Consider the following 19,296-nt stretch of genomic DNA (forward strand, 5'->3'; position numbering starts at 1 on the left):
TAAATGACAATGCTTTTACTTAAAGACAGCTTAATCATACATATATTTTGCCAAAGCAGACTTACAACAAAAAAACATATATTATACCAACAGCAGTAGGGACTACTTCTAAAATAAATTTGTGACACCCAGTACAGAACCCTGACCCTCGTTCTGTGTCTCTCCGCTGTTCTACGACTGCTACCCCCTCCCTCTTTCTCAGCTCATATTTATACCTTATTTTTGTTTATACCTCCAATTAATCTAATTAATATTTGTACGTACTAGCTCTTCATTGGTCATCTGTGCTGTAGACATAATATTGACATAATTCCATGTTATCTTTTTGTTCCCATGTAAAAATCTGACATGGTCGCCCATTTAGCCTTCATTTTTGCTTGTTGCAGGTAAATGCTATCTCAGTTACCTCATTTGTTTATATAAAACTGAGATCTGCTACTGTCAGCCGTTCTGTGTATGTTATAATTTATACATTTTAAACCTTATTCTTATTGCTAAAACTATATATATATATATATGTATAGCAGTTCAGCTTATACGTATCTCTGCAGTTAATCACACCTGCAGAGAAATAAAACACTAATCTCTACACAATAATACATCGTTTCACATGCTTATAGCTAAAATCTAAAACAAAATGGCTGCCGCGTCAGACACACACTTGCATACGTTTATAGAGGACTGGGAAGGCCTTATCCTCTCTAGGCCTAGGGCCATTCAACAAGTGTGGTTTTGCACAACTCACACAACAAATATATACATTCTCAATCTTTTCTATATGCTCTAAATTGCAGTGCAGGAAAATAAAGTAACGTAAGCATGCATATATTTCTGTTTTATCAGTTCCATCCTCTGAACATTCTTCATAACTCTGAAGAATGTTCATCTCTCATAAATTGATTTGTTTGTTTTTTTCTTAACGCATTGGAAAACCTTCTTGAAACATTTCAATAGTATATAGAAATTCAACATCATCATGGCAAAAAAATATATATTAAACTTCCCAATGTGTGCATAATATTGATTAACCAATTTCCCACCCATGCGAACCAGGTACTGGGGTTCCACCAGGTGAACCAGCTGTCAGGAATCACACCATCATGTTTATTTTGTTTAGCAAATTAATTTTTAATTAAATCTCCCAGTTAATGTCATTTATCCTTTCTTTTATTCAGCATCAATAGAATTAATGATGTATGTACAACACTTTAACCCATATACCATTTGCAAAGTAACACACTATCCTGAAGTTGTAGCTGTAAGGTATAGAAGAATGTAGAAGGTGATATCTGCCAACAATTGCGCTACAAAGGCTGCTAAAGGTAGTCTGCGCTGCATTAATTCGGTGTTTTATTGTTTGAAGCTTTTTTACTACAAATCTAAAAGTACTGTCGTATATGTCCATGATATTGTTTATTAATTCTATTAATTCCTTTATCATTCTTTGAATTGCAGTTATTTTCCATGTACCAAATTTTATTATGTTCCCAAACCAATCTTGTAACTTTGAGACAGTGTAAAAAATAAATAAATGCTTGTACTTCTCATGTACCATTTGTTTTTTTCTTTTTTTTCGTTCTTACTGTTTTTCAGGATAATTTATTTTATATATATTTATTTTAGATCCTTATGTTGTATTACCACTGCATCGGGTAGCAATGATCTTATAAAACCTGTTCCAAAATAATTAATACGTTTATAAGTCCCATGTCCGCACACATAATATAACCCCTGTGGTAGTGTCCATGGTTTAATAGAAAATATGTTTAAAAAAACATCATAAAGGAACATTACAACGGGCACCCTTTTCATCCATACTTTCTCCTTGCTTGTTAAATTCTGCTATACAATGACCGTATGTATTATTGTACCCCAACATTCCTTTCGTCATTACACAGTTTATTAATTCACTCACACATTCTTCCTTATTAGGTTTTGTGGATTTAATGATCTCTAAAAGAGACATTCCACAAATCAAGTTTAGTTCTGAAAGGTCCACTTTGTGAGATTGTGTTACAAACACTGGTTCCCAAATTACTCCCTTCAGCTCCTATATCATTTTGTTAATACAAGTAATGTTGTCCAGATCATACCTTGGATACTTTGTTAATTTTAAACCTATGGAGCCTGTGACAATATAAGGTTCAAGTGTGTGAGTTCCACATAGTGAGTGAAGTGTTGTTTGATATGAGTGCAATGGGATAGTAGCAACTAACCCAACATTCCCTGACTGATATGGTGACTACATACCCAACAATCTGTCAAACTCATTGTTCTTTCTATCAGCTTATAAGTGTCCAGGGAAGAAGTGTCAGTTTGTATAGAGGTACTGTCTTTGCACCATTGTATGAACCTCTTCTCTGATTTAGACCAAATATTCACATATACATTTTGGAATTTTGATACAAACCTCCACACCTTTTCCTCACCGTGATGGATCTTCTTTTCCGATTCTTCACCAGATATATCTTACACCCAGTACCAGTATAGTCCTTATTACCTGTATTTTGTTACTTTTATATATTTCTTTTTTAAACCTTCTAATTATTTTTACATATGGGCAATTAAGAATTTTCTTTTACCTCGGTCTTCTGACCATCCTCTGATCGTACCTATACCTGGGAGTATCAGTCGTAAAATTAATGTGTGCATCTTTTATGGCTCTTAATATGGTTAATACCCTACCCCTTATAATCATGGACTTCAAAACAGGAGTGGAGTTCACCAATATGACCCCGGCAGTACCCTTAGGATAACTTTATACACCGTCATCATCAGCTACCAGTCCTTGGCAGCCCTCATTCACTTGAAAAAAATAAAAAAATTTAAAAATGCTATGAAAATAACTGCCTCAATCAATGATACACAGAGACTTGATCACCAATAGCCATATTTCCTTTTCTTTGCCTACAATCCACAGGAACATCACTAAGACTATCCCCCAATTCTGTGGACCTTATCTTGGTCTGAACTGTGGCTCTGATCAGGCCCATCAAATAAATTCATTAGATTTAAGTCACAGTCAATGTCTTATCTGCGTCTTCTCTTGTGTCAACTGACTTCACCAGGTCGGAAACCTTCTTGTAGTGAGATGCGTGAATCCAATTGTCCTTTTCAGCTACTCTTAAGGATGTCGAGGTTGTTAGCAGAACCTGGAACGGGCCTTGTCATCGATCTACGAGACAACCAGAACGTAAGAAATTTCTCACCATTACATAGTCTCCAGGCTGGACTCCATGACAAGATCCCTCTGGGAGTCCCTTCATAAGCTTCCCTTGCTTTTCTTGTAAAGTCCAGATGCTGTGAGAATTGTATAACATAGTCCATAGATAAATCATATGACAATGACAAGTCTGTTGCTCGACTTACTATGAGGATAGGGAATTTTCCAAAACAGTAGCTCATAAGGGGACAGTTTAAGTGGCCCTTTGGAGTGGTGAGAATGCTTTACAAGACCAGAGGTAAAGCCTCCAGCCAACTCATAGTCTCCACACCCACCTTAGCTCACTTGTACTTAATGTTAGTGTTAAAACGTTCAATTCTGCTTGTTATACCCATATATTGATACATTGCTTGGAATATCGTCCCTGTAAAATGTGTACCTCTGTCAGCTTCAACAACACATGGGATACTATATCTGGACACAAATTCCTGCACAGTTTCTTTGCTGTGAATTATGCTGTACATGATGTAGGATTTCTGTGACAACATCCGGGTAACTTCATCAGGAAACTGTGAAGTACAGTACTCGCAAACAATAAATGGTTAGGTAAATGTAAGGTATCCAGGACACATTGAACCTGCTATTGATAGTGAGATTAGTTGCAGGAGAGACACGGAAATCAGTAATGGTCATCAATTGACTCATCTGAATCAGATTTAACAGTTCACTTCTGGGGAATGATCATAAACAGATTGTTGTTTAGAATAAGCAAGCATAGCTATAGCAGTAAGCTTAGGCATTTAATCAGCATCATCAGAGACAGCAGTGAGGTACAAATCTTGGTATTATTGATTAGGATATACAAATACACATAGCAGTAAACTCAGGCGTTACATCAGTATCATCATCAGATACAACTGTCTATGAGGTACAAATCTTGAATAAAACAGAATAAGGGCAGGGGAGGAAGGAGGAAAGAGCTTTGAGGGCAGGGGAGGAAGAAGGAGGAAAGAGCTTTGAGGGCAGGGGAGGAAGAAGGCAAGAGCTGTGAGGGCAGGGGAGGAAGAAGGAAAGAGCTGTGAGGGCAGGGGAGGAAGAATGAGGAAAGCTGTGAGGGCAGGGGAGGAAGAAGGAGGAAAGAGCAATGAGGACGGGAGGAAGGAGGAAAGAGCTGTGAGGGCAGGGGAGGAAGAAGGAGGAAAGCTGTGAGGGCAGGGGAGGAAGAAGGAGGAAAGAGCTGTGAGGGCAAGGGAGGAAGAAGGAGGAAAGAGCAGGGGAGGAAGAAGGAGGAAAGAGCTCTGAGAGTAGGGGAGGAAGAAGGAGGAAAGCTATGAGGACAGGGGAGGAAGAAGGAGGAAAGCTGTGAGGGCAGGGGAGGAGGAAAGAGCTGTGAGGGTAGGGGAGGAAGAAGGAGGAAAGTGCTGTGAGGGCAGGGGAGGAAGAAGGAGGAAAGAGCTGTGAGGGCAGGGGAGGAAGGAGGAAAGAGCTGTGAGGGCAGGGGAGGAAGGAGGAAAGAGCTGTGAGGGCAGGGGAGGAAGGAGGAAATTGCTGTGAGGGCAGGGGAGGAAGGAGGAAAGTGCTGTGAGGGCAGGGGAGGAAGATGGAGGAAAGAGCTGTGAGGACGGGAGGAAAAAGGAGATAAGAGCTGTGAGGGCAGGGAAGGAAGGAGGAAAGAGCTGTGAGGGCAGGGGAGGAAGAAGGAGGAAAGAGCTGTGAGGGCAGGGGAGGAAGAAGGAGGAAAGAGCTGTGAGGGCAGGGGAGGAAGAAGGAGGAAAGAGCAGGGGAGGAAGAAGGAGGAAAGAGCTCTGAGAGTAGGGGAGGAAGAAGGAGGAAAGCTATGAGGACAGGGGAGGAAGAAGGAGGAAAGCTGTGAGGGCAGGGGAGGAGGAAAGAGCTGTGAGGGTAGGGGAGGAAGAAGGAGGAAAGAGCTGTGGGGGCAGGGGAGGAAGGAGGAAAGAGCTGTGAGGGCAGGGGAGGAAGGAGGAAAGAGCTGTGAGGGCAGGGGAGGAAGGAGGAAATTGCTGTGAGGGCAGGGGAGGAAGGAGGAAAGTGCTGTGAGGGCAGGGGAGGAAGATGGAGGAAAGAGCTGTGAGGACAGGGGAGGAAAAAGGAGATAAGAGCTGTGAGGGCAGGGAAGGAAGGAGGAAAGAGCTGTGAGGGCAGGGGAGGAAGGAGGAGGAAAGAGCTGTGAGGGCAGGGGAGGAAGGAGGAGGAAAGAGCTGTGAGGGCAGGGGAGGAAGGAGGAGGAAAGAGCTGTGAGGGCAGGGGAGGAAGGAGGAGGAAAGAGCTGTGAGGGCAGGGGAGGAAGGAGGGAAGAGCTGTGAGGACAGGGGAGAAAGGAGGAAAGAGCTGTGAGGGCAGGGGAGGAAGGAGGAGGAAAGAGCTGTGAGGGCAGGGGAGGAAGAAGGAGGAAAGAGCAGGGGAGGAAGAAGGAGGAAAGAGCTCTGAGAGTAGGGGAGGAAGAAGGAGGAAAGCTATGAGGACAGGGGAGGAAGAAGGAGGAAAGCTGTGAGGGCAGGGGAGGAGGAAAGAGCTGTGAGGGTAGGGGAGGAAGAAGGAGGAAAGAGCTGTGAGGGCAGGGGAGGAAGGAGGAAAGAGCTGTGAGGGCAGGGGAGGAAGGAGGAAAGAGCTGTGAGGGCAGGGGAGGAAGGAGGAAATTGCTGTGAGGGCAGGGGAGGAAGGAGGAAAGTGCTGTGAGGGCAGGGGAGGAAGATGGAGGAAAGAGCTGTGAGGACAGGGGAGGAAAAAGGAGATAAGAGCTGTGAGGGCAGGGAAGGAAGGAGGAAAGAGCTGTGAGGGCAGGGGAGGAAGAAGGAGGAAAGAGCTGTGAGGGCAGGGGAGGAAGGAGGAGGAAAGAGCTGTGAGGGCAGGGGAGGAAGGAGGAGGAAAGAGCTGTGAGGGCAGGGGAGGAAGGAGGAGGAAAGAGCTGTGAGGGCAGGGGAGGAAGGAGGGAAGAGCTGTGAGGACAGGGGAGAAAGGAGGAAAGAGCTGTGAGGGCAGGGGAGGAAGGAGGAAAGTGCTGTGAGGGCAGGGGAGGAAGAAGGAAAGTGCTGTGAGGGCAGGGGAGGAAGGAGGAAAGTGCTGTGAGGGCAGGGGAGGAAGGAGGAAAGAGCTGTGAGGGCAGGGGAGGAAGGAGGAAAGAGCTGTGAGGGCAGGGGAGGAAGGAGGAAAGTGCTGTGAGAGCAGGGGAGGAAGATGGAGGAAAGAGCTGTGAGGACAGGGGAGGAAAAAGGAGATAAGAGCTGTGAGGGCAGGGAAGGAAGGAGGAAAGAGCTGTGAGGGCAGGGGAGGAAGAAGGAGGAAAGAGCTGTGAGGGCAGGGGAGGAAGGAGGAGGAAAGAGCTGTGAGGGCAGGGGAGGAAGGAGGAGGAAAGAGCTGTGAGGGTAGGGGAGGAAGAAGGTGGAAAGAGCTGTGAGGGCAGGGGAGGAAGGAGGAGGAAAGAGCTGTGAGGGCAAGGGAGGAAGCAGGAAAGAGCTGTGAGGGCAGGGGAGGAAGAAGTAGGAAAGAGCTGTGAGGGCAGGGGAGGAAGAAGGAGGATAGAGCTGTGAGGGCAGGGGAGGAAGAAGGAGGAAAGAGCTGTGAGGGCATGGGAGGAAGAAGGAGAAAAGAGCTGTGAGGACAGGGGAGGAAGGAGGAAAGAACTGTGAGTGCAGGGGAGGAAGCAGGAAAGAGCTGTGAGGACGGGAGGAAGAAGGAGGAAACAGCTTTGAGGGCAGGAGAGGAAGGAGGAATGAGCTTTGAGGGCAGCAGAGGAATAAGGAGGAAAGAGCTGTGAAGGCAGGGGAGGAAGTAGGAGGAAAGAGCTTTGAAGGCAGAGGAGGAAAGTGCTGTGAGGACAGGGGAGGAATAAGGAGGAAAGAGCTGAGGACAGGGGAGGAAGGAGGAGAGCTGTGAGGGCAGGGGAGGAAGAAGGAGGAAAGAGCTGTGAGGGCAGGGGAGGAAGATGGAGTAAAGAGGGCAGGGGAGGAAGAAGGAGGAAAGAGCTGCGAAGGCAGGGGAGGAAGTAGGAGGAAAGAGCTTTGAGGGCAGAGGAGGAAAGTGCTGTGAGGACAGGGGAGGAAGGAGGAAAGAGCTGCGAGGGCAGGGGAGGAAGAAGGAGGAAAGTGCTGTGAGGGCAGGGGAGGAAGGAGGAAAGAGCTGTGAGGGCAAGGGAGGAAGGAGTAAAGAGGGCAGGGGAGGAAGGAGGAGTAAAGAGCTGTGAGGGCAGGGGAGGAAGGAGGAAACAGCTTTGAGGGCAGGAGAGGAAGGAGGAATTTGCTTTGAGGCAGGGGAGAATGAGGGAGGAAAGCTGTGAGGGCAGGGGGTGCCATTGGCTGACTACCATCCCACACTGCAGGTGTTATTGTGTAGCTTCTTGTTGCCACACTGAGAAATTACAATTGTTTGGATAAAATAATTGTTGCTTTAGAAGTTTCTAAAACAGACAGATTAAATGTGCCAGACATTGGGAAAGGTTCTGCTGACCATTTGGACATATTCACACCATTTAGAAACAAATATCACACTCTCATCACCATACATGTCTTTCATAATCGCGTACATACTTGAATAAAACAAAATAAAAAAAACAAAACAGGAAAATTGAAAAACAATACTGCACTTAAAAATAAATAAATTGATAAGTAAAACAGCTGACCACCTGTGCAGACTCTCTCTCCCTTAATCACCGATGCAGAGTGGGTGACATCTTCGTTGTATCTCGCTGGGGCCTCCATAATTGATAACGCGCTAATAGTTCTAGATTGCTTACAAACCTTACTTGTTATAAAGAGTACTGAAATAATTCAATACAAATACAGATTCTAATATAAATTACAATGCTTTTACTTAAAGACAGCTTAATCATACATATATTTTGCCAATGCAGACTTACAACAAAAAAACATAAAATTAGACCTACAGCAGTAGGGGATTCTTTTAAAATAAATTTGTGACACCCAGTACAGAATAGCAGGATAGCAGTCAGTCAATACTTCATACATACGTAACGGCACCCCTGACCCTCGGTCTGCGCTCTCTCCTCTGTTCTCCGACTGCTCCCCCTCCCTCTTTCTAAACTCATATTTATACCTTATTTTTGTTAATATATCCAATTAATATATGTACGTACTAGGCCTTCATTGGTCATCTGTGCTTTAGTCATAATAGTGACATAATTCCGTTTTATCTAGAAATAAAAACACTAATCTCTACACACTTTTTAATACATCATTTAACATACTTATAGCTAAGATATAAAACAAAATGGCTGCTGCATCAGACACACACTTGCCTACTTTAGAGAGAAAAGGGAAGGCCTTATCCTCTCTAGGCCTGGGGCCATTCAACAAGTGTGGCCTTCCGCAACTCGCACAAATATATATATATATATTCTTAATCATTTCAATATGCTATAAATTGCAGTGCAGGAACATAAAGTTACATAAGTGTGCATATATTTGTGAATTGCTCAAGGAAAATGTATGTCCACATATTACTGTTTTATCACATATTACTGGTGTCATACAGGGGCTGTGATCGCTGGTGCTTTCCCTGTTAGATAATCATCACACTGACTGCACACACTGCTCCATGCTAACATCTTACTGGTGTCATACAGGAGCTGCGACCACTGGTGCTTTCCCTGCTAGATAATCATCATACTGACTGCACACACTGCTCCATGCTACCATATTACTGGTGTCATACAAGGGCTGTGACCACTGGTGCTTTCCCTGCTATATAATCATCACACTGACTGCACACACTGCTCCATGCTAACATATTACTGGTGTCATACAGGGGCTGTGACTGCTGGTGCTTTCCCTGCTAGATAATCATTACACTGACTGCACACACTGCTCAATGCTACCATATTACTGGTGTCATACAGGGGCTGTGACCGCTGGTGCTTTCCCTGCTAGATAATCATTTTCACTCCACTTTGGATAAAAATACTTATTAAACATGTAACATAACCATTGCTGACCTTACACTCAGAGAGATTTAGCTGCACAAGTGTATGCACAGGTGTCTCCTTATACTGCAAAGTCCAGGTGAGTACGGTGACCACTTCTAGTGTATACGCTGTTAGCCTGTAAAAATGAAGCTGGTAATCACACACAGCACTCAGATGTGTCTCAGAAGATCAATATACCACAATATTCATGGATCCATCAGGGAGACAGTATAAGTGATTTGTTACATCAGATCTATTATACAGCAATGACTGACGCATTTCACCTCCAACAGAGCTTTACCAGAGTCATTGCTGGTCTGTGACAGCTTTGTAGTGGTAGTGATCCAATTGCTGCATGGCATTAGCCCACAGATGTTAGTGGACCTTTTAGTTTGTTTTATTTGTAAAAGTACATGACATATAAAACAATATAATCAGTAAAAAAGGATGCATGAAACTGGTTCAGTATAATAAATAGCAGTTTTTAATGATACTATGTTTAGTTAATTAACACAAACATTTGGGCCCTCGAATCCTAATACATGAAGATGATTGGCTGCATTCTGTACATGGGGAAGCAGAGAAATAAAGCTACACAATATTAAAATGTAGCATGTATACAATTATTAGTACACACTGCACAATATTACATTTCATATATAGAGCTTTATAGCCTCATTCTCTAAGCTCGGGAAGGAGTAGAGAGAGAATAGTATATATACATACACAGAAATATACACATACTGGGGACACCACCCGGAGCTCCAGGGACACTCACATATAGGACAGTCCTTACTCCTCATGGTTGTGTCCTGATAGTGACAAATAATTAATGATATTAACTGTTTATATATCCTCCCATTGCCCTGGCCACTTGGCCTCCTTGAAGCATATAATAGAGAGGAGGGGGCTGGTGGCAGAAACTTCTCTGTCAGGTCTCAGACCTTATGGTCTATTATTAGACAAGACTCTGTTACCACCTTGGCCACTGATCCTCATGTCTTTTTACACCCTTATGTACCATTTGGGTGATCAAATTCCAAAAACTACTATAACACTGCAGAGTCACTTTCCTTTCAGAATAGATAAAAGCAAGAAAAGTAAAAGCAGAATACAATGAGAACAGTAATACAAACTATGACCATTCACAACACAGAATTGTCAGTGAAGTGCCCGGGTCAGGAAAAATACTATGTTATTAAAAAAAAAAAAAATTCCATTTGTAAACACTGTTTCTCTAGTGTAACTAAAGGATGGTCAATTGAGACCTGATTTCTGTCATTTCTGATGATCAGAACATGAGAGTAGCTAAGCTGTGTGACATCTTTTATGTGAACCAAGATATTATTTCTGCGTAAAACATTTCTCACACAGAACATGGAAATGGTTTCTCACCCGTGTGACTTCTCTGATGTATAACAAGAATTGATTTCTGTGTAAAACATTTCCCACACTCAGAGCATGGAAATGGTTTCTCACCTGTGTGACTTCTCTGATGTGTAACAAGAGATGATTTTTCTGTAAAACATTTCCCACACTCAGGGCATGGAAATGGTTTCTCACCTGTGTGACTTCTCTGATGTATAACCAGAATTGATTTCTGTGTAAAACATTTCCCACACTCAGGGTATGGAAATGGTTTCTCACCTGTGTGACTTCTCAGATGTGTAACAAGAGATGATTTGTCTATAAAACATTTCCCACACTCAGGGCATGGAAATAGTTTATCGCCTATATTACTTCTCTGATGTCGAACAAGAGCCGATTGTTCTGTAAAAAATTTCCCACACTCAGAACATGAAATTAGCTTTACACCTGTGTGATGTCTCTGATGTTTAACAAGAGCTGATTTGTATGTAAAACATTTCCCACACTCAGAACATGGAAATGGCCTCTCACCTGCCTTAGCTGGCTGATGGGTAATACGCTTTTTATTCTGTGTAAAACATTTGGCATCTATAGAAGAGGGAAATACTTTATCTGCTCTAATAGCTGTAATAGATATACCAGGAGAACATTCCTCGTCATAAGCAGGATTAGATGATACATCTGCACTGTGAGGTACTGGATGTATAATTGGGAGAATGGGATTTCCTCTCAGAGAATTTTCTTTGATGCCGTTATCTTCTATTTCACAATCTGTAGATAAAACTGTATTTTCCTTCAAGATATTCCTGCTGTTACATCCATCTGCTGGGAATAAAATAAATATATGAATGTCCCATAAATATAATTGTCCATAAAGACTTATCAAAGGTCCTTATATCACCATCAAATAGATAAATTCACGATGCTCTAAGGTACAATGTAAAAATCATCACCTGACATGTTACGCTGTTATGTATAGAGCAGGGATTATAGCTTTATTATAATCATATGTGCTGGTTACTCTGTAACATGAAAGCAACATGTAGTGATAACACAGCACAGTGATAACATAAACCCCTCTGCATACTATCGGGGTTAGTGCTGGAATCTGACTGTGACATAACCCTGTCCCCCATAACTACGGTGTATTTCCAGTAACACTTATCTTATCAGCAAACTGGGAATCTGGATAGTGACTTTTAAGAGGATTATACAACATTCCAATTATTATTATTCACAGACATTGGGATTACTCTATATGATTGTGAGAGGAAGTGGTTAGTCCTATTTTGTTTTGCTGTATATATATATATATATATATATATATATAGATATATATATATATAGTCAACAAAGAAATGTATATCACTGTGCGCAATATGTTGATCCCAGCTTATAATACAGGTAAAGTCCTTTACTACACATTCACTGTTTGCAGCATGTTTCTCCAAGTATCCTCCTCAGGAGTTCAATATAAGGATTTCTGGTCAAAGAAGGAGAATGATGCGCACCACAGTTAGTAGATAAAAAGATTTATTTAGTACAGCACACATAGACAACTTACATTTAAGTTTCCAGCAAGCAGCATTCACGTTATGGCAAAATATTGCGGGATTCGCGGAGGCCTCATAAAAAATTCATAAAAAAAAAAGATTAGAAAATACCACCGGGCGCCCCATAGTGTCCGGGATTGGGTCTGTAACGTCTAGGCTATCAGAATTTATAGATATTTATTTAAAAGTTTATGTATCAAAGTTACCATCCTATATACAGGATATTACACATTCTTAAAATTTTAGATGAATTTATTTGGGCTGAGAGCTTTAAATGGTGTACTATAGACGTCGAATCGTTGTATACGAGTATACCTCATGATAAGGGCATATGTGCAATAGAATCCCTGTTGAAGGAGGATGAAAATATAGATGGTAATAAGAGAAAATTTATCGTGGATTGTATTAATTATATTTTAAAATATAATTATTTTAGATTTGAAGATAGATTTTTTTATACAACATCGCGGAACTCCTTTTGCGCCAAGTTTCGCAAACATTTATCTTTGCGTATGGGAGCAAAACCATAGATATACTAACAATTTTTTTATTGAGAAAATAGCCTTATTTAAAAGGTATATAGACGATATAGTCATAATATGGAGGGGTACAGAACAAGAATTTAGTGAATTTTTTAATTATATTAACAATAATGATTTGAATTTGAGGTTTACACATCATGATGCTAAAATAGAATTTTTAGACCTAGTCTTAGACACAAGTGACTGGTCAGAAGGGCAAAAAAATTAATACATATACATATATAAAACAAGTGGATAGCAATAGCTATTTGGATTTCGATAGTTGTCACCTGAAATCCTGGAAGAAAAATATCCCCTTCTCGCAGTTAACTAGGATAAGAAGAAACTGTGGTGTGTCCAAAAAAATTTGAGGAACAAGCAATAATATATAAAAAAAGATTTGAAGAGAAAAATATCCTAAACATCTAATTGAGAATAGCATATTAAGAGCAAGAAATATTGAAAGAAAAGATTTATTAGAATATAAAAAAAGGATAATAAACAATTTACCTTCGTGCCTTTTATCACTAATTATAACAGTGAAGAAAAGGCGATTAAGGAAATTCTAACAAAACACTGGGATATACTTAAATTAGATCCTGTTCTCCAAAAAGTAATTCCTGACAAACCGGAAATAATTTTTAGAAGGGCTCCGACTCTTAAAAATAGATTGGCCCCCTAGTAAATTACCAACGGGTAAAGAACAATACCCTAACAGTTTTCTTACTAACAATAAAGGCTTTTTTCCGTGCACACGTTGTAAAAAATGTCAACATTGTAGTAAGATTAAAAAGGAATTTTACAATGCTGATAATACTAAGAAACTGAAAATAAATAGCCGAATTGACTGCCTCACCACCTGTCATTTATATGATAGAGTGTAGGTGTGGGAAGAAATATACAAAAAGGCAATTGAAATTAAGAATCTTGGAACACACAAGAAATATCAAAAACAAGATTCTCAATCATAGTGTTCCTAGACATTTTTTAGAATGCCAGGGATCACAGCTAAATGGATTATCTTTCAAAGGGATAGAACATGTGACATTAGATGAAAGGGGGGGTGACTTAGGAAAAAAGCTATCAAGGAGAGAGACATATTGGATATATACCTTGAATACAAGGAGTCCTCATGGGTTAAATAAGGGATGCGATATAGTACCGTTTTTAGTGGAGTAAATGTTTTAAAGTACTGGGCTATATTTATAGAATTAGATTTTATAATTAATAGTATATATTTATATTTATTAGTATTTATTATATCTATTTTTCTAAAATAATTTTTTAGACTTATATGAATAGATTTTTTAATGGTGGACATTTTGTATCCCCCCCTTTTAGATTACACTCTATATATCTGTAATGGTTATGATAAAGTATATTTAAATATTTTTAGTGTATGTACAAATATTTTGATAATCCCGATGTCCCTCATTATTTGACATTGTATATGTTATATATATTGTTTTATTCTTGTATTTAGTATGTTTTATGGTTGTCTTTTAAAAAAACACTATTGGGATGTATTGTATCATCTAATATACAGAACATGTGTAATGATTAAATGTAAAGTGATCGTTTATTTATATGATTAATATATTGTGCAGGTTGCTGTTCTCCTATATAGTATGGTCTGTAACTAAAGAATAAGGATTTATGACAAAATGGTGTCTCCTAGTTTGGGAGACAAATTACTATAAATGTAATGAGCTAGGAATGATAGAATGGACTACATAAAAATGGCGTCCGGGTGACTACAAACTAAATAGGATTATGGCACAGCATATAAAATATGTGAAAGACAAAAGCATGAATAAATGTATGTGTCTGTGTTGATTTAGGAAGATAGGAAATATGAACTTATGAATATATTAGCAATTATCGCATTATGCAATTAGCATTATGTTAAGTGCCTGCACTATAAAATGGGCTGAAGGTACTAGCTAGCCACACCCACTGACGAAGTCTCCGTGACGAAACGCGTTTGGGGCATGGCTTGGTGACGTCACGACGTTGTGACGCCGCCGTTTCCTTGGTTGAGTCTGTAAGAGGGAGAGCGAGCCGAGACGCGAACACCGCTAACACCGGTTAAGATCACAAGCGCTGTTGTTTACATCCAGGCTGTTGGTGCCGCTCTGAGGCCTCCGCGAATCCCGCGATATTTTGCCATAACGTGTATGCTGCTTGCTGGACACTTAAATGTAAGTTGTCTATGTGTGCTGTACTAAATAAATCTTTTTATCTACTAACTGTGGTGCGCATCGTTCTCCTTCTTTGAGCATATATACATATATATATATTATTAAAAAACAATTCTATTATGCTGGGACCCATGCAATATTTGTATAACTATTTTTTATTAGACAAATTTAAATAAATTATATTATTTTTCAGAATTGCACCTGGGAATTATATTTATCACACAGACTGGTATAGCGCAGTCATGTGATGTTCATGTTTTTTTAACAGCTGCTTAACCAGTCCTAAGGGATTATTATTATACCATTTAGTGTTAATCAGCGGTCAACTGGTTTGGTTTTGTGTAAGTGTTATTCTTTCATCCAATCTGGGGGACACTGGACCCTGGGACATTCAGAAACTGTCCCTAGGGTAGGGGTATGCTCAGAAAATCCAACATTAACATCCTTTGATGCAAAAACTGGGAACTGTAAAAGTTGGTGGTGTGGTCAGAGGACCACCAGGTGGCCACACCACACATCTGTTCCACAGAAGCCCCATGCCTCGTAGACCGGGAAGCACTCACCATCCTGGTAGAGTGTGCAGACACCTGCTCTGGAGCTGGCCACCCCCATACTAGAGTAAGCCTGAAGTATAACCGAGTGGATTCCACCTTGTATTAGTCTGCTTTACAGCCGGCCAACCACACTCACTCACATCTTAAAGCACCAGAAGAGAATCTGTTCACATAAGCGAAAAGCTCTTGTCCAAATACAGAGGAAGAGCCCAGACCACATCCAAATGAGCTAATCCTTTCTGACGTGGTAGTGAAAGCTGAATACATGATAATCAGCTTTCAGTGTGCAGCGCTGTGGATGATACAACTCATATCAACTTAAATACATTGTATATTATATTGTCGTTGATTAAAATGGAAAGACTCATATTATATTGAGAGCTGAACCTGCACAGCCTGTCATCCTTTATAACTATCTAATATAAGCGAGAATCATCTGCCATTATGCAATATCGCTAAGTGAAGTGATCATGATACTATACTGAAGACAGGGTTCATTTTGTATATTTATATCCGAAAAGACACTATCAGCTTGTGGGGATTATCCAGGTTCATTATTGCCGATTAAGACACACGTGGTAGTGAAAGCCCGAATACATGATAATCAGCTTTCAATATGTAGCGCTGTGGATGATACAACTCATATTAACTTAATACATTGTATATCATATTTAAGAAGGAGCTTATATTACTCATCATTGGTGAAAACATTGCTTTCATTATGTGGGGGTTTATCCGAATGCAACACTGCTGAAATGGATATAGGCAGCGACGAATATTAAATCTTTACTATTTCTATTCAAACTACTGATGTGAACAAATGAAATTACTTACCAGCACCAACATATGATGAAAACGTAGTGATATACAATACACCACTGCCATATATGGTTACACATCTGAGACATTATAATGTGAGAGGATAAAATGTGTCAATAATTTATACACAGCAATAGTTGTATTCAGCAGCTTAATAGGATATTGTTGATTTATGAGCTACTGATCCAAACAACTGATGAGCTCCGCAATCTGTGAAGGAGGTGACATCATAATAATATATTGTCACAGGATATGTGAATAGGAGTAAATCCATCAGTTGGTCTTCATATTGGTAAATAAAGTGACAATAGACTGATGTCATTTATTATTTTCAATGAAGTATGCGGACAATATAAGAACTAATAGAGAAATAATACACATAATAGGTTTTTGTCAATAATTTTAATCACTTTATTTTTCTTACACACATTTTTTTATATATTTCGCCTTAATAAAAGTTATGTTTTAATATAGAATCCAGGCTCTCATGTGCATTGTATTTACACATTAACTGAATATAATCTGTGTGTGCCCGCTATGAGAATACTTTTTTCTTCATTTGGTTTGAATCATGTTACGTCTATTCTCTGGTGCACCTCCCCAAAATATTGAATTGTATTCAAAGATTATGTAACAATTTAGGGGAATAGATTTATAAAAAATAATAGTTCCTGTGCGGATATTTCTGTACCTTTCTGATCTCCATAAAGGACAGACAACAGGGAAAACAATCTTCTGGTTAATGTGAAATGAGGACTTTTGGCTGGAATGACAGAACCGTATGCAAGGCCATCTGTCCTCATGCAAGACGAGGAAAGGAAACTTCCAAGACGAGGCCCCAAGCTCCCAAACACGCCGTTCCTACTGTATGGCCATCAGAAAAACAAAATTAAAAACTTGAGCTCAACTGATTCCAAAGGTTTGAGCAGATCCAATAGATCCACACAGGGGCAAAAGGAGCAAAGTGCTTTGCAAAGAAGTACAAATCCCCAGCACTGAAAATAAAGTGAAAGTGCAGAAACCTCCATTTTCACGTGAATTCTGTCAGAGACCCAACTCCAAACCATCCATGGAAAGAAGTAAGAGAGTCAGAAAACACAAAACAGAGGAATATGTAATCCTTTCTATTCACAACCACAGAATGTAAATCCTATGGCAGTTCCTAGCAGAAATAGGTTTCCTGGCTCACAAGATGGTCTGTATGATGCTCAAAGAAAACCTCCCATAGCCACACTGAGGGTCATGGTGTAAAAATAGACCTTGCTGCAACAAATTTGAGTGTATGCTGGGAGCTGAGTTATTCCCCCTCATATATCACTGTACAGTCCCCTCCCCTTTATATAATAATACCACATATCTCTGTGTTCTGGGAGCTGTGTTATTCCCTCTCATATATCACTGTATGGTCCCCTCTCCCCTATATAATTTAATACCACATATCAGTGGGTGCTGGGAGATGTGTTATTCCCCCCTCATATATCACTGTACAGTCCCCCGTCACCCTATATAATAATACACAAATCAGTGTGTGCTGGGTGCTGTGTTATTCCCCCTCATACCACTGTACAGTCCCCTCTCCCCTATATAACAATAATACCACATAGTGTGTGCTGGGAGTTGTTTTATTCCCTCATATATCACTATATAGTCTCCTATCACCTATATAATAATACCACATATCAGTGTGTGCTGGGAGCTGTGTTATTCCCCCTCATATATCACTGTACGGTCCCCTCCCCCCTATATAATAATAATACCACATATCAGTGTGTGCTGGGAGCTGTGATATTCCCCCTCATATATCACTGTACAGTCCCCTCTCCCTTATATAATAATACCACATATCAATGTGTGTTGGGAGCTGTGTTATACCCCCTCATATATCACTGTACAGTCCCCTCTCCCCTATATAATAATAATATCACATATCAGTGTGTGTTGGGAGCTGTGTTATTCCCCCTCATATATCACTGTACAGTCTCCTCACCCCTATATAATATTAATACCACATATCAGTGTGAGCTGGGAGCGATGTTATTCCCCTGATATATCACTGTACAGTCCCTCTCCCCCTATATAATAATAATACCACATATCAGTGTGAGCTGGGAGCTGTGTTATTCCCCCTCATATCACTGTACGATCCCTCTCCCCTATATAATAATACCACATATTAGTGTGTGCTGGGAGCTGTGTTATTCCCCCTCATATCACTTTACAGTCCCCAATCCCCTATATAATAATACCACATATCAGTGTGTGCTGGGAGCTGTGTTATTCCCCATCATATATCACTGTACGGTCCCCTCTCCCCTATATAATAATAATACCACATATCAGTGTGTGCTGTGAGCTGTGTTATTCCCCTCATATATCGCTGTACGGTCCCCTCCCCCTATATAATACCACGTATCAGTGTGTGCTGGGAGCTGTGTTATTCCCCCTCATATATCACTGTATGGTACCCTCCCCCAATATAATAATAATATCACATATCAGTGTGTGCTGGAGCTGTTATTCCCCTCATATATCACTGTACGGTCCCCTCCCCCCTATATAATAATACCACATATCAGTGTGCTGGGAGCTGTGTTATTCCCCCTCATATTTCACTGTACCGTCCCCTCCCCCCTATATAATAATACCACATATCAGTGTGTGCTGGGAGCTGTGTTATTCCCCCTCATATTTCACTGTACCGTCCCCTCCCCCCTATATAATACCACATATCAGTGTGCTGGGAGCTGTGTTATTCCCCCTCATATATCACTGTACAGTCCCCTCCCCCTATATAATAATAATACCACATATCAGTGTGTGCTGGGAGCTGTGTTATTCCCCTCATATATCACTGTACAGTCCCCTCCCCCTATTTAATAATGATAATATCACAGATATCATATAAGAAGTCACATGACATAATCACCAGTGATGTTGTGAATAGATAAAATGGCGGCTGAGGTATCTGGAATCTCTCGCTATGTAGCCCCGCCCTCTCCGCACCGTCACGTGTCTCTCTCACTTTCCTAGTTGTGTATTTTGTGCAATCTGATTGGCTCTTCGTAACGTCAGTCAACTCATTATCAGGGAGGAGGTGACGGCTGTAGCCATAGAGACGGCGGGTGGCGGAGCCGCCTCATTACAGCCTGGCCGTACGATTGGCTGCCGCTTCTTCCACT

The 19,296-nt window shown here is 40.7% G+C and overlaps 1 protein-coding gene across 1 annotated transcript; it reads right to left on the reverse strand.

Moving 5' to 3' along the window:
- Nucleotides 1–3,011: 3,011 nt before the first annotated feature.
- On the reverse strand, nucleotides 3,012–19,108 carry LOC148501741 (uncharacterized). The gene is made up of 4 exons (XM_088450032.1): nucleotides 19,044–19,108; nucleotides 16,809–16,981; nucleotides 10,806–11,294; nucleotides 3,012–3,118 (listed from the first exon to the last, which is right to left on the reverse strand). The coding sequence occupies exons 2-4, from the start codon at nucleotides 16,918–16,920 to the stop codon at nucleotides 3,012–3,014; spliced, it is 708 nt and encodes a 235-aa protein (XP_088306158.1). The 5' UTR covers nucleotides 16,921–16,981; nucleotides 19,044–19,108.
- Nucleotides 19,109–19,296: the final 188 nt, after the last annotated feature.

This window comes from Taudactylus pleione, unplaced genomic scaffold (genome assembly GCF_031769625.1).
Source record: "Taudactylus pleione unplaced genomic scaffold, aTauple2 ptg000504l, whole genome shotgun sequence".
NCBI classification, from domain to species: domain Eukaryota; kingdom Metazoa; phylum Chordata; class Amphibia; order Anura; family Myobatrachidae; genus Taudactylus; species Taudactylus pleione.

Bases quoted from the DNA above. Each gene is read 5' to 3' on its own strand.
- LOC148501741 (XM_088450032.1), bottom strand. From the start codon at position 16,920: ATGAGGACAGATGGCCTTGCATACGGTTCTGTCATTCCAGCCAAAAGT. The intron at 11,295-16,808 runs GTACAGAAATAT...TTTTATTCCCAG, and splicing joins CCTTTATGGAGATCAGAAAG to CAGATGGATGTAACAGCAGG. The intron at 3,119-10,805 runs GTGGGAAATGTT...CCTTAAGAGTAG, and splicing joins ACTATTTCCATGCCCTGAGT to CTGAAAAGGACAATTGGATT.